We start from the raw sequence: 16982 nt of genomic DNA, 5'->3' as shown, positions 1-16982 counted from the left end.
TGCAGCATGATTTTTCCCATGTCCCCTACACACCCTATTCACCGTATGTACCGTTACTCACATTTCTCCTTTTGTAATCGTCTACAATAAAAGATACTTTTTTAAAATGTTACCTGGATTGGAAGCTTGATCACTTTTTTCCTTTTTGCATTCATTAGTCGCCATACAATGGCGCTGATCACAGTCTAAGAAAGCAGTGTGAGTTCGAAACGACTTTGGTTGCAGCATGATTTTTCCCATGTCCCCTACACACCTTATTCACCGTATGTACCATTACTCACATTTCTCCTTTTGTAATCATCTACAATAAAAGATACTTTTTTAAAATGTTACCTGGATTGGAAGCTTGATCACTTTTTTCCTTTTTGCATTCATTAGTCGCCATACAATGACGCTGATCACAGGCTTCACCCCAGTGGCGTAGCAACTATTTATGGTGCCCGGGGCGGTCGAAAAATTTGCCGCCCCTTTGGTCGTTGATAATCCGGAAGCATCCGAAGAGCCCACACTACACTCACAGATCTCATTTTTAGTCTGCTACTAATTCTGCTGTTATTGTTTCTAAATTTCTAGACTTTCATCTTTTTGCAGTTCTCTATATATATGTATGTATGTATTAGCTTGATGATGCTGGATGAAGACCTAATGGCTTTTTTAATAATAATTTTTAATAATGTGACAGAAAAAAACCCAGAAAGTACAAATTATTTTCGAAACTTGGGTAAAGTTGTTTTATTATCTTAGCCCAACCCAGGGCGATTACTGGTGTCCGCCTGAGCGGTGCTGCGCACACTTGCGCGCTATATCTGTAGTGTATCTACTGCTGGCCTTGCAGTTGAGGCGCCGCGCGCTTTGCAGGTCTAGAGGGACTCTAAGCCCATGTACTTGGGGCTGAGTTTTGTGACCATTTGCAGAGCGCTCCTCATTGCCGAGCTCTGTGAGCTTGAACAGGCTTCGGCATTTATGTTTACCGGTAGTGCGGCTCTGTGAGGTAACAGAGCCCGCTTTTGTACACACCGGGTCAGCGATTAACCCGCCGGTGTCTAGTTAGTACAACACCATATAGTTTCCGCCATTACTGAGCAGCAGTTCTCCATCTCTGCATGGTGGACCCCGGGCTGCGAACACACCTTATACCATCTTTATTATTTGGTGTGTTTCGCCAGCCCCTCACACCATCAGCTTCTACCTGATCTCACTGTTATTAGCGGTAGTAGATGTAGACTTATGGGAGGAGTAGTCCCGTCAGTCACCCCTGCTCTCGCTATTATCAGTTCAAAACAACTATCAACATTCTCCCTTGCTAGTGCTGATCGGCAGCAGAGCAGGGGAGACTGATGAGAGCGGTCGTCAGCACCCGGCACCAGGGAACAGCAAAAACAGTACCGCTGCTTCCCAGGCACTGGTACGTGTAACACTGATGTAGCACACGGGTGGCGCATGTATTACACACACACACGTACACTGATATCTCTGGTACTGTTTTTTCTGGTACCTGAACTGTGAGGATGTGTGGAAGATCCCTTAGACTGGTTCTGCAGCATTTCGATAAAGACTTGAGAGAATCAGAGTATCAAACGTCCTTTTATTGTCACCAGAAGCACTGAAATATTCTGTCTTATCCATGTGATGTACTTGTTGTACTTAAAAATATTCTTCATGACTGAATGAATTCAGAAATTAATAGTGAAGTTTGAACCATCACAAGTCAACAATGACACCTTATTTGCCCCAATATACGGACACTAGCAGGTGCATGAAGGAAATACATTTTTCCCTAAAGCGTTTTCCAATACACATTTATGACCTTCCTACAGGATAAATTATATGATTGCAGGGGGGGGGTCTAACTTTAAGGATTCCCACTAATCTCAAGAATAAGAGTCCCAAAATCACCAGTGTGAATGTCAGGGCAGCTGAGACATAGATTTCTCTGATAATGATGCTGCAGTTAACCTTGAAGTGAAGAAAAAAAAAAATATTTCGGCATCGACTGGCGACTGCCAGTGGATGTGAGATGTCCAGAGAAAGGATTATAAGTTTTATTGAAGCAATGCCTTTTGGAGCTGATCCAACTCCTTCATCATGTACATTTAAACAGGATGACACCTCTGCCCTTTATCAATACATGTTATATAAATACTTATTTCTAAATGTATCAGAGCTGACATTGTGTTTAATGTAACCTGATAAAGGAGTTAGATCATCTCCGAAACGTGTTGTTTCAATAAAATTTATTTTTCTAACCAGTCTCTGGACACATTACACCCACTGACAGTGCAAGGTCTGTGCAGCAAGGTTGTCTTCAACACTTACGAGCCTTAGAACTAGTGGTCGTAGTGGTTGGAGCTGCATTGTGGATGGATCCAGTGTTGTGCCTGTACCACACAAACAAATTAGGTGAGCAGTGCACAATCATTCACCCCACGTGCACATTACCGTTTATTTTCATTAGATGACGCTGCAGTGGCACAAGCAGGAAAATGTACATTTGCAGAATGATGGAATCACACAACATGAATATATACAGGGAATGGTGTGAACATCATATCTACTAAGGTCCAAAGGAAAAGGCAGAGTAAGTCCCACTGGGTGAAACCCTTACATTATGCCACCCGCCCCCAGACTGAAGACCACTCAGCCAGCACACCAGCCCCCCTAATACCACACACACTGCTGCCCAGAATGCACAGCTGCCAGTGCAATGTAAGTACTGTACACGGCAAAACTGCTAGCAAGACAGGGCACAAGCCTGGGGCATACGGGCACCCTGACTCTGTAAGTACCGGGCACAGGCCCAGCTACTACAACAAGAGCCCAAACTGAATCTTCAGCTTCCCACTGACGGCTGCAGACCTCCCTATTACATCACTTGCTGGGAATATACCGTAAACCAGGGAGCCCCGGAACCACTTACCGGAAAAAGCAGCTATCGGTTCTCTTGTTATTCCCTGTCCCACGCTGTACACTCAGATCCAGACGTGAGCAATCGAGCTGAATCAAGCAGGCACATGTAAACGAAGGCAGAGCAATCGATAAAGCAGCGCTCGCGTTGTGATAAAGAGACAGGACGCTTAGTAGATCACAGCAGCTCTGTGTATCGTTACCGGCTGCTCCACGGTGCGGCTTATCACAGGGTCCTCCTGGAGCCACTGTCTCACCTGCCGTACAGGGGGTCAGTGCTATACATATTATACATGTGCTCCAGCCGCGCCTCCCCCACACACGTGCTGCCTGGGGCGGACCGCCCCCCCCCCCACGCTACGCCACTGCTTCTCCCCTAACTGCATTTTCTGAAGGGTGAGCTGGTTTATTTTTTCTTTTCTGCTATTGTCAACTATACTGTGAAGTGCCGCCTAACCAGCCTTGCAGCATTTGGTTGAATTCATCCGGCTGCTTCTGTCTACAATCATATCATCAATAAACAATAGGGACCCAGTGCTATTTGGAAGCCATGTATGACAGTGGCATCATACTGTCTCCACCATGTTACAGAGGATGTGATGTGCTTTGGATCATGAGTAGAGATGAGCGAACCCAAAGTTAAAAGTTCGGAACTCATACCACACAGTTAGTGTCTGGAGCTAAACTTGGAACACAGACTTTCCAGGGAAGTCTGTTGCAATGTTCGGCATTCCGGGGTAAGTCCATTGCAGAGAGATGCATTTGGTTCCGGATACCGTGATTGGCGGCGGGACGCTTGATGATGTACAACGAAGGCACAAAGCATGATATTTAAAATTCCCCTTATAAATCCCAGTTAGGAGGAAACAAGTTAGTAGAATACACATGGCCAACATCTTCAGATATCAAGTATTGGGCTCCATTATATAGAATATTTACCAGAATGCTGGAGTAGCTACATAGGAATTGGGCGAGACTTTTCCTTAACATTTATATTATACCATTTTCTGTATTGCTGTGGATAGAACAATAAGGTGGCGTTAAATATTACGTTATACACAAAGAATCTTCCATATGGTTCAGAATATTTGCTATCTAGCTTAGGATATATGAATACCAGGATATATGTATTCATTACATGCGGTCTAATTTAATACCTGTTAAGGGTGTTTTATTTTGTGTGTGTCTTTCAATATATTTGTGCTCTTTTAAATGTTTAAGGCTGGTTTCACACTTGCGTTGGGCAGAGCTGCGGAGGGCTGCGTACTTCCTCCGTTAAGCCCTGCCCACTGCCGCACCTTTTTCATTCAGCTCCGCCTATGTCTGCCTGTGTCATGCCAAAATGGTGTCACTTGTGGGGGGTTTCCACTGTTTAGGCACATCAGGGGCTCTCCAAACGCAACATGGCGTTTAATCTTAATTCCAGCCAATTTTGCATTTAAAAGGTAAAACGGCGCTCCTTCCCTTCCAAGCTCTGCCGTGCGCCCACACAGTGGTTTACCCCCACACATGGGGTATCAGCGTATTCAGGACAAATTGCACAACAACTTTTGGGGTCCAATTTATCCTGTTACCCTTGGGAAAAAAAACATTGGGGTGAAAATATCATTTTTATAAAAAAAAAAATTTTTTTATTTTTACGGCTCTATGTTATAAACTTCTGTGAAACACTGGGGGGATTCAAAATGCTCACCACACATCTAGATAAGTTCCTTAGGGGGTCTATTTTCCAAAATGGTGTCATTTGTGGGGGGTTTCCACTGTTTAGGCACATCAGGGGCTCCCCAAATGTGACATGGCGTCCAATCTCAATTCCAGCCAACTTTGCATTGAAATGTCAAACGGCGCTCCTTCCCTTCCGAGCCCGGCCATGCGCCCAAACCGGTATTTTACCTGCATTTATGGGGGTATCAGCACACTCAGGACAAATTGTACTACAACTTTTGGGGTGCAAAAAAAAAAAAAAGGACCTGAAGTAAATTTTTTGTGAAAAAAGTTAAATGTTCATTTTTTTAACCCCTTTCTGCCATATGACGTACTATTCCGTCCATGTGCCCTGAGACATAATTCCCATGGACGGAATAGTACGTCATACACGATCAGCCGCGCTCACGGAAGGGTGTCAGCTGATTTTCACAGCTAACACAAGGCACTATATGCCAGGAACAGTCACGGACCGCTCCCGGCACTTTAACCCCTGGCACACTGATCAAACATGATCGCAGCGTTCCGGTGGTATAGGGAAGCATCGCGCAGGAAGAGGGCTCCCTGCGTGCTTCCCTGAGACCCTCAGAACAACGCGATCACATCCCTCGGGGTCCTTCCGGGTCCTGCGGGGAGGAGGTTTGCCAGTGCCTGCTGAGAGCAGGCACCGGCAAGCCTCCTGCACTGTCTGTCAGATTGCTGATCTGACACAGTGCTCTGCAAAGTGTCAGACAAGCGATCTGTCACTATATAGTGATGTCCCACCGTGGGACAAAGTAAAAAGATAAAAAAAATTAACATGTGTAAAAATATTTTTAAAAAATTCCTAAATAATGAAAAAAAAATATTGTTCCAAAAAATACATTTTTTATGTAAATAAAACAAAAATAAAAGTACACATATATAGTATCGCCGCATCCGTAACGACCCGCCCTATAAAACTATCCCACTAGTTAACCCCTTTAGTGAACCCCTTAAAAAAAAAAAAAGAAGTAAAAAAAACAATGCTTTATCATACCACCGAACAAAAAGTGGAAAACACGCAATCAAAAGACGGATATAAATAATCATGGTTCCGCTGAAACGTCATCTTGTCCCGCAAAGAAAGAGTCGCCATACAGCGCTATCAGCGAAAAAATAAAAAAGTTATAGCTCGAAGAATATAGCGATGCAAAAATATATAAAATTGTTTTTATTGTATAAAAGCGCCAAAACATAAAAAATTATATAAATGAGGTATTGCTGTATTCGTACTAACCCAAAGAATAAAACTGCTTTATCAATTTTACCACGCGAAACGGTATAAACACCACCCCAAAAGAAATACATGAATTGCTGGTTTTTGTTAATTCTACCTCTCAAAAATCGTAATAAAAAGCGATCAAAAATGTCATGTGTTCGAAAATGGTACCAATAAAAACGTCAATTCGTCACGCAAAAAATAAGACCTCACATGACTGTGGGCCAAAATATGGAAAAATTATAGCTCTCAAAATGTGGTGATGCAAAAACTATTTTTTGCAATAAAAGCGTCTTTTAGCGTGTGACAGCTGCCAAACATAAAAACCTGCTATAAATAGTAAATTATACCCCCCTTTATCACCCCCTTAGTTAGGGAAAAATAAAATAAAAAAATGTATTTATTTCCATTTTCTCATTAGGGTTAGGGCTAAAGTTAGGGTTAGGGTTGGAGCTAAAGTTAGGGTTGGGGTTAAAGTTAGGATTAGGGTTGGGAATAGGGCTAGGGGTGTGTAAGGGTTAGGTTTGTGGTTAGGGTTGGAATTAGGGGTGTGTTGGGGTTAGCGTTGAAGTTAGAATTGGGGGGGTTCCACTGTTTAGGCACATCAGGGGCTCTCCAAACGCGACATGGCATCTGATCTCAATTCCAGTCAATTCTACATTGAAAAAGTCATAGTTTCCCTTCCAAAATTGTGATGATGTAAAGTAAACATGTGGGAAATGTTACTTGTTAAGTATTTTATGTGACATGTCTCTATGATTTAAGGGCATGAAAATTCAAAGTTGGAAAATTGCGAAATTTTTAAGGTTTTCGCCAAATTTCAGTTTTTTTCACAAATAAAGTCAAGTTATATCAAATAAATGTTACCACTACCATGTGTTACGGCTGCGACCACAGACGCGGCCCAGCTGACGCCTCCACGTCGCCCGACCATGACGACGTGGGGCGAACGTCCCAGGTGGGGACGGAATGTGGACCCACTGGACCACATAGAGTAACCTGGACCTACCCAGACTAGGGAAGGGCAGCGAGCAGGGTCTGTTGTAGCTGAGCATGTGGATGAGCATGTGGACGAGGTGGCAGAACTACATGACACCGCGCAACTTCACGTATGTAGAAACATAAAGTTTACTTAAATTAAATCAAAGTACACAGACCGAACATAACAATGCCAGGCTCCCGATTCCGCACATCAGAGAAAGGTACACGTCTCAGGATAACAGACGAAGGCATGAAGACATGGGTTGATGCAGTCCAGGGTCATCTGGCATGGGCATACTAGGACGGCCTCTCAGGCGTAGCACAGGCTCAGCAGGAGAACATCAGACACCGACCTCGGATAGATGTCAGACGATGGCAGGGGTCATCACGGGTTGATGCCTTCCAGGGTCATCTGGCACGGGCATATCAGAATGGCCTCTCTCTCAGGCCTCAGGCATAGCATAGGCTCAGCATGAGAACATCAGACACCGACCCAGGACAGACATCATCACAGGGTGGACCCCAGGGAACCGGTGGAACATCGGGACATAGGCAGGACAGAACAGGAACACCGGCATGGCAACATAGGTCATCGGATGGTTAGATCCAGGCAGGCTGGACCACGGACCAGGCATCTGGACACAGACTGGACAACCAGGACCACAGTCCAGACATCGGGAGTCAACAGGACACAGGCAGGACATCGGGACTCAGGCAGGATAGAAGCACCGGCATGGCAACACAGTTCATCGGCTGGTTAGATCCAGGCAGGCTGGACCACCAGTACCACGGACCAGGCATCTGGACACAGGCTGGAGGACCAGGACATTGGGAGACAACAGGACACAGGCGGGACATCAGGGTACAAGCGAACATCAGGAAGGACATCAGGACACCAGGGCACAAACCTCACATCAGGACCCCGGGTCATCAGGCAGGACATCTAGACATCAAGACTCCAGGCGGACATCAGGTCACAGGCAGGACCTCAGGACTCGGATCCCAGTTAGAACATCAGAACACTGGGATCAGACTCCGGACATCTGGCAGCGATCGACAGGGTCCAGACATCAGAATCCGGACATGAGGCCGCAGTCATCAGGCTCTCGATATCTGGCAGTGATCGACAGGCTCCAGGCATCGGGCAGGAAAGTATATGATCCGGACATCTGGCAGAGGACGTTAGGCACTGGACATCTAGAAGTGGTTGTCAGACACTTGACATCAGGCCGCGGTTATCAAGCTGCGGACAAGAGGCCATGGTCATTGGGCTCCGGACATCTGGCAGCGACCTAAAAAGGAACTCAAGTCGTCTGGTGCAATCCCCGCCGGGTTGAACTGGAACCGGCAGGGGATTACACTGAATAACAAGCTGAACACAGAGTAGCAGAAACTCCGCAAACACACTGGACTCCTACTTCCAAGATGATCCCAGGTTAGATCACAGAAAGTCAGTTAGCAAAGAGTCCCAGTCACTGGGCACAGGGTTCAGGATACAGAAGGACTTCAGGAACATACAGCAGGAATCAGGACAAGGACTTTGGTACCAAGCACATAAACAGAATAAGTCCAGGAACGCAGACATCAGCTGTCCCAAGGCTGATAACAGAAACGGATCTGGGAATTCTGCCCCCAGAGGAGGCGGAAGACAGGCATCAGCTTGCCTAGAATTGCAGGCAGGCAGGACACGTGCTGAACACCACACAGACATGGCAAGACTCAGAGACTTAAGGCGAAGCTCTGGCAATGCCCCACAGGGCAGGGAAACTTTATATAGGAGCTGCCTCACAGCGATAGGCTGGACCAGCAACTCTAGCACACACCAATTCCTCATAAAAGCAGGGAAGGTGTGGCCGTGCACAACCTAAGCACAACCAGACACAAATCAGCATTGCAAAGGACACCTGGCAGGAGCTGCAAGCCTGAACACACATGGTAAGTCATGCACAGTGCAGCGGACCTTACAACCCTAGCTTTCCACAGCGGCAGCCAGGGGCAGCACAAGCGGGTGGTTATGTAGCGAGGCGGAACCACACAAGCATGTTCGGCTACGCAGCGGAGCCGGGAACTGAGCAGCATCCACACAAGTAACTGACAACAGCATTCCAGCTCATTAAGGGGAGAGGAGCAAAGGGTTAAAGCAAAGACATGCAGAGTAACGCCAGAGAAGCAAGGTACAAACACACCGGCGTTACACCATGAAGTACAATATGTCACGAGAAAACAATATCAGAACAACGGAAACCTTCAAGAAGAACCTGAAGACCCACCAGTTCTAACAAGCCTACAGCCTGCAATGATCCTCAGTCTACTGAACCACCGCACAAACAGCTCTACCCTCTCCTAGTGTATCCTCATCCATCCCTGTAGACTGAGCCCTCGCGGGCAGGGTCCTCTCTCCTTCTGTACTTTTGCGTCCCTTGTCTTACACATGTTTATTGTACTTGTCTATATCTCCCGTTCTCACATGTAAAGCGCCATGGAGTAAATGGCACTATATAAATGTGTAATAATAATCATAATAATAACAACCGGGATCCATGGAAGCGCTCCGGGGTTATTACCTCATAAGGCCTGTTTCACACTTCCGTTTTTGTGTCCGCCAAACGGATCCGTTTCCGTTTTTTTGACGGAAACGGATGCCAACGGATCCGTTTTTAAAAAAACGGATCCGTTTTTTTGACGGATCCGCGGTAACCGTAATGGAAGTCTATGGGACAAAAAAACCGGATCCTGCAAAAAATGGCGGATCCGTTTTTTTACGGATTTTGACGGATTTGAAAAAACGGAAGTGTGAAACAGGCCTTAAGGGACAGTGGTCAGAATTGTAAAAATTGGCCTTGTCATTAACATGCAAACTACCCTTGGGGGTAAAGGGGTTAACAAGGGAATAACCCATGTAGCCCATTAAGGAGCTTTTTAGGTAATTGCCCACTTACTTTTGGTCTCTTTAAAAAGAGGCAGCTACTCCAATTAGTATGTGACTACCCTCAAGTCTGCACTGTAAGCCCATATTGATTACCGAAACATATAAGATACTGTTATATAAACAGCCAAAATGCCAAAACTATTTCTGGACAAGTGTACAGTATATGTTCCATGGCCATTAAAAGGGATATTACTATATCATCAAGTTATTTCCTATCACTCTAAAAAGAAGTCACACAGATAGAGATGTAACAGTAAAATTTGAAGGCAAACAAAAGACAAACAAAAGTTCTGGGCTTTCAAAGTTCAAACTTTGTTTTTAGGGATTTTTTTACTTTTGTAATGGGAAAAGTGTTGTGATTTAAATTATATTTTTTTTCTATTCCATTTTTTAACTAATGTTAAATTCTTTAATTCCCTATGGCGTGTGATCATAGGCACAATATCCTGCAATACTTATGTTGACATTAAAACCATACCAGAATCATGTACAGTAGGATGACAGAGTGATCCCCATATGACCGCTTAGAAGCAGTGGTCAACATTGACTGTGGCTTCCAAGAAGTGAAAAGCGTGCTGCGTCAGTTACAGGTCTATGAGTGCTATTAGGAAGCAGGGTGATTTTCTCAAACGGGTGGTCTTTTAGAGAGGTTTTACAGTAAATGTTTATTAGCGAATGTAAAATAGTAAGAATCACCATATACAGTGGGGGAAAAAAAGTATTTAGTCAGCCACCAATTGTGCAAGTTCTCCCACTTAAAAAGATGAGAGACCTGCAATTGACATCATAGGTAAACCACAACTATGAGAGTCAAAATGAGAAAACAAATCCAGAAAATCACCTTGTCTGATTTGGCAAGATTTATTTTGCAAATTATGGTGGAAAATAAGTATTTGGTAGTTTACAAAAGTTCATCTCAATATTTTGTTATATATCCTTTTTGGCAATGACAGCAGTCAAACGTTTTCTGTAAGCCTTCACAAGGTTGGCACACACTGTTGGTGGCATGTTGTCCCATTCCTCCATGCAGATCTCCTCTAAAGCAGTGAGGTTTTGGGCCTGTTTCTTGGTAACACAGACTTTCAAATCCCTCTAAAGGTTTTCTATGAGGTTGAGATCTGGAGGACACTACCATCATATGCTTCTTATGAAGCCACTCCTTCGATGCCCTGGCAGTGTGCTTGAGATCATTATCATACGGAAAGACTCATCCACATTTCATCTTCAATGCCCTTGCTGATGGAAGGAGGTTTGCACTCAAAATCTCAATATACATGGCCCCATTCATTCTTTCATGTACACGGATCAGTCATCCTGGTCCCTTTGCAGAGAAACTGCCCCAAAGCATGATGTTGCCACCCCCATGCTTCACAGTAGGTATGGTGTTCTTTGGATGCAACTCAGCATTCTGTCTCCTCTAAACAAGACGAGTTTTGTTTCTACTAAACAGTTCTACTTTGGCTTCATCAGACCATATAACATTCTACCAATACTCTTCTGTAAACTTCAGACGGGCCTGGACATGTACTAGCTTAGGCAGGGGGAAACGTCTGGCACTGCACAATCTGAGTCCCTGACGGCGTAGTGTGTTACTGATGGTAGCCTTTGTTACGGTGGTCCCAGCTCTATGCAGGTCATTCACTAGGTCCCACCATGTGATTATACGATTTTTGATCACTGTTGTTGTGATCATTTTGACCCCACGGGGTGAGATCTTGAATGGAGCATCAGATCGAGGGAGATTTTCAGTGGTCTTGCATGTCTTCCATTTTCTTATTTTTGCTCCCACAATTGATTTCATCACACCAAGCTGCTTGCCTATTGCAGATTCAGTCTTCCCATCCTGAAGCAGGGCTACAATTCTGTTTCTGGTGTCCTTAGACAGCTCTTTGGTCTTCACCATAGTTGAGTTTGGAGTGACTGTTTGAGGCTGTGGACAGGTGTCTTTTATACTGATAACAAATTCAAACAGGTGCCATTACTACAGGTAATGAGTCTAGGACAGAGGAGTCTCTTAAACAAGAAGTTACAGGTCTGTGAGAGCCAGAAATCTTGCATGTTTTTAGGTGACCAAATACTTATTTTCCACCATAATTTGCTAAATAGATCTTGCCAAATCAGACAAGGTGATTTTCTGGATTTGTTTTCTTATTTTGACTCTCATAGTTGTGGTCTACCGATGATGTCAATCACAGGCCTCTCTCATCTTTTTAAGTGGGAGAACTAGCACAATTGGAGGCTGACTAAATACTTTTTTTTCCCCACTGTAAATTAACTGTGCAAAGGATGTGGAAATCATTACAGTGGCACAAGGAACAATACAAATACTGCACATGGTCAGTGAAGTTTTCATGTAACACAACTAGACTTACCACATGCTTTCACTTCAGGGTATGATAGGTTTTCCTCAAAACTAAAGATGGGTTGGACACAAGCAGTTGTAGCCATAGTTTGCCCCATGTAGGGTGGGTAGTAAGAGTGCAGCCTGTATTGGGAGCCTGTGTTGTGTCCTGGAATACGGTTATCAGTGCTTTTCATCTACAAAAAGACAAGAGACTAAGTTGATATTTGGGAAGTAAGAAACTGGTAATGCACAAAATCACAAAGATGAAGCCTTAGGCTATGTGCACACAATGCGGATTTGTTGCGGAAATTTCTGTGCGGGTTTTGCATCTCTTGACAGAAAAACGCAGTGGAAATTCCACGTTTTTTTTAATGCGGATTTTATGCGTTTTTGATGTGGATTTACATGCGTATTTCTTTGAGGCTTTGCTTGCGGATTTGTTAGTTATTTAAAGCTATATTACTTAAAATATATATGTGATGTAATTTCCTTGTCCAACCTCCATTGTTGATGTGCTTCAATAAAGATGGGCACTATTCTATATCCTCCACCCACAAACTCTTCCTCCTTCTGACATTAGTTCCTTTGACAAATCTGCTGTTTTTCGCAGCACATCCACAGCAAATCCGTAAACCTTTTCACACCTGTGTTTTTGCTGCAGATTTGAATGACTCAAATGAAGTCAATTTGTGAAAAATGCTGCAGATCCGCAAAACGAATTGACATGCTGCGGAAAATAAAACGCTGCAAATCAGGATGGAAATTTCCGAATCATGTGCACAACAGTTCAGGATTGCCATTGATTAACCTTGCTTTAGTAATCCTTTGGATTTTTGAAGCATTTTTGCGTGAGCCGCTGCGGAAATGCAACAAATCCGCATCGTGTGCACATAGTCTTAAGGCCAGGGTCACACTAACCGACGCAAAATACGGTCCGTAGTTTACAGGCGTAATACGGATGAATGACCCCTAAATAGTACTCCGTATGTCATCCGTAAGCAAGTGCTGTCCAATTTTTACACACTGATCACATTTGAAAGTCCAGCAATTCATGTGCCACGTACAGTAAAATCATAGTGACAGGTTAGAATAGATATATACACATAGATAGCTATATAGATGTCAGTGACACGCACATATATATATATATATATATATATATATATGTATATACAGTACATTACATACAGGTGCTTCTCAGAAAATTAGAATATCATCATAAAGTTAATTTATTTCAGTTCTTCAATACTAAAAATGAAACTCATATTATACAGTCATTACAAACATGAACTATTTCAAGTGTTTATTTCCGTTAATATTGATGATTATGGCTTACAGCCAGTGACAACCCAAAAGTCATTATCTCAGGAAATTAGAATACTTTATAACACCAGCTTGAAAAAATTATTTTAAAATCCGAAATATTGGCCTACGGAAATGTATGTTCAGTAAATGCACTCAATACTTGGTCAGGACTCCTTTGGCATCAAATACTGCATCAATGCGGAGAGGCATGGAGGCGATCAGCCTGTGGCACTGCTAAGGTGCTATGGAAGCCCAGGTTGCTTTGATAGCAGCCTTCAGTTCGTCTGCATTGTTGGGTTTGGGGTCTCTCATCTTCCTTTTGACAATATCCCATAGATTCTCTATGGGGTTAAGGTCAGGCGAGTTTGCTGACCAATCAAACAGTGATACTGTTGTTTTTAAACCAGGTATTGGTACTTTGGCAGTGTGGACAGGTGCAAAGTCCTGCTGGAGAATGAAATTTCCAACTCCAAAAAGCTTGTCGGCAGAGGGAAGCATGAAGTGCTCTAAAATTTCCAGGTGGACGGCTGCACTGACTTTGGTCTTGATAAAACACAGTGGACCTACACCAGCAGATGACATGGCTCACCAAACCATCACTGATTGTGGAAACTTCACACTAGACCTTAAGCAGCTTGGAGTGTGTGTCTCTCCACTCTTCCTCCAGACTCTGGGACCTTGATTTCCAAATAAAATACAAAATTTACTTTCATCTGAAAACACCTTGGAACACTGAACTACAGTTCAGTTTTTTTTCTCCGTGGCCCAGGTAAGACGCTTCTGGTGTTGTCTACTTGTAGCCAATGTCCTGGATACGTCTGTGTGGTGGCTCTTGAAGCAGTGACTCCAGCAGCAGTCCACTCCTTGTGAATCTCCCCCAAATTTTTGAATGGCCTTTTTGTTAACAATCCTTTCAAGCCTATGGTTATCCCTGTTTCTTGTGCACCTTTTTCTACCACACTTTTTCCTTCCACTCAACTTTCCATTAACAGCCAGCTTCTTTAGCAATGACCTTTTGTGGCTTAATCTCCTTGTGGAGAGTCAATGACTGACTTCTGGACATCTGTCGAGTCAGCAGTCTTCCCCATGATTGTGGAGCCTACTAAAACAGACTAAGCGACCTTTTTAAATGCATAGGAAGCATTTGCTGGTGTTTTTGTTAATTATTCTAATTTACTGAGATAACGACTTTTGGGTTTTCACTGGCTGTAAGCCATAATCATCAACATTAACAGAAATAAACACTTGAAATATATCAGTCTGTTTCCAATGACTATCTAATATATGGGTTTCACTTTTTATACTGAAAAACTGAAATAAATTAACTTTTTGATGATATTCTAATTTTGTGAGAAGCACCTGTGGATAGATAAGATACAGTTGTGCTCAAAAGTTTACATACCCCAGCAGAATTTTTGCTTTCTTGGCCTTTTTTCAGAGAATATCAATCACAACACCAACCCTTTTTCTCCACTCATGGATAGTGGTTTGGTGAAGCCATTTAATGTAAAACAACTGTGTTTTCTCTTTTTAAAACATGACAACCCAAAACATCCATATGACCCTGATCAAAAGTTTACATACTCCATTTCTGTGTGTATTGCCCCCTCTAACATCAATGACAACTTGAAGTCTTTTGTGGTAGTTGTGGAAGAGGTTCTTTATTTTCTCAGATGGTAAAACGAGGTTAAATGTCAGAATTGGCACATCTAAGATATGCACCTTTTCTGGGGCTGCTGAGAGATGTTTTTAGCATGGGGGGAGTGGCAGTATACATGGTCCCTTCCTAGGCTATTAATATCAGCCAACAGCTGTCTTCATAACCTTTGCTGGATATTAAATATAGGGGGACCCTACGTCTTTTTTTTGGGGGGTGTCCCCCATTTTAATAGCCACTAAAGTTTAAGTATACAACTGTGAGATGATATTAACCCCTTACCTACAATTGACGCAATATTCCGTCCATGTGACCATGGACCTAATTACCATGGACGGAATATTACGTCATCGCGATCAGCGGCGCCCACGTGGTGAGCGCCGCTGATCGCGGCCGAGTGTCAGCTAATTATCATAGCTGACACCCGGCACAATGTGTCAGGGGCGGTCACGGACCGCCCCCGACACGTTAACCCCTTGCACACCGCGATCAAACACGATCGCGGTGTACCGGGGGTTAAAGGGAAGCATCGGCAGGGAGGGGGCTCCCTCCGTGCTTCCCTGAGCCCCCCACGGCAGCGCAATGTGCAGCGCTGCTGCGGGGGCTCCTTTCCTGCAGGTCCCCGGATCCAATATGGCGACGGGGACCTTCGGGGGCCTGCAGGAAGCTGGCTTCCTCAGTGCCTGCAAAGCGCAGGCATGAGGAAGCCTGTGCAGTGCCTGTGACAGATCGCTGATCTGTCACAGTGATCTGTGATGTGACAGATCAGCGATCTGTCACAGGACAGTGATGTCCCCCATGGGACATTGTAATAAAGTTAAAAAAAAATAAAAAAAAGTGTAAAAATAATTTTAAAAAAATCGCCAAATAAATTAAAAAAAAAAAAAAATATTCCCCAATAAATTCATTTTTTTGAAATAAAAAAAACAAAAAACAATAAAAGTACACATATTTGGTATCGCCGTGTCCGTAACGACCCGCCCTATAAAACTGTCCCATTAGTTAACCCCTTAAGCGAACCCCTTAAAAAATAAAAATAAAAAACGAAGCAAAAAATAATGATTTATTATCATACCGCCGAACAAAAAGTGCAATAACGTGCGATCAAAAAGACGCATATAAATATCCATGGTACCGCTGAAAACGTCATCTTGTCCCGCAAAAAATGAGCCACCATACAGCATCATCAGCGAAAAAATAAAAAAGTTATAGCTCGCAGAATAAAGTGATGCAAAAATAATTATTTTTTATATAAAATTGTTTTCATTGCATAAAAGCGCCAAAACATAAAAAAACGACCTAAATGAGGTATCGCTGTAACCGTACTGACCCGAAGAATAAAACCGCCTTACAAATTTTACCGCACCCGGAACGGCGTAAACGCACCACCCAAAAGAAATTCATGAAACGCTGGTTTTTGTAAATTCTGCGTCCCAAAAAACAAAATAAAAAGCGATCAAAAAATGTCACATGCCCGAACATGATACCAATTAAAGCGTCAACTCGTCCCGCAAAAAATAAGACCTCACATGACTCGGTGGGTCAAAATATGGAAAAATTATAGCTCTCAATATGTGGTGATGCAAAAACTATTTTTACAATAAAAAGCGTCTTTTAGCGTGCGACAGCTGTCAAACATAAAAACCGCCATAAATAGTAAATCAAACCCCCCGTTATCACCCCCTTAGTTAGGGAAAAATAATAAAATTAAAAAAATGTATTTATTTCCATTTTCCCATTAGGGTTAGGGCTAGGGTTAGGGTTAGGGCTAGGGTTAGAATTGGGGGTTTCCACTATTTGCGCACATCAGGTGCTCTCCAAACGCAACATGGCATCTGATCTCAATTCCAGCCAATTCTGCGTTGAAAAAGTCAAATGGTGCTCCTTCCCTCCCAAGCCCTGCCATGCACCCAAACAG

At 43.4% G+C, this 16982-nt stretch overlaps 1 protein-coding gene across 1 annotated transcript in view; it reads right to left on the bottom strand.

The window, feature by feature from the left end:
- Positions 1-16982, bottom strand: part of DMRT1 (doublesex and mab-3 related transcription factor 1) — a 317866-nt gene that overhangs the window by 129031 nt on the left and 171853 nt on the right. Inside the window, exon 5 of the mRNA XM_073554127.1 lies at positions 12131-12296. Within this exon, the coding sequence (XP_073410228.1) occupies positions 12131-12296 (166 nt within the window). The remainder of the gene's footprint in view (positions 1-12130; positions 12297-16982) is intronic.

The sequence above is a fragment of the Dendrobates tinctorius genome, unplaced genomic scaffold, assembly GCF_039654945.1.
Source record: "Dendrobates tinctorius isolate UK_male_01 unplaced genomic scaffold, ASM3965494v1 ptg000207l, whole genome shotgun sequence".
Taxonomy (NCBI): Eukaryota; Metazoa; Chordata; class Amphibia; order Anura; family Dendrobatidae; genus Dendrobates; species Dendrobates tinctorius.
This window is presented reverse-complemented; position numbering and strand designations above follow the sequence as displayed.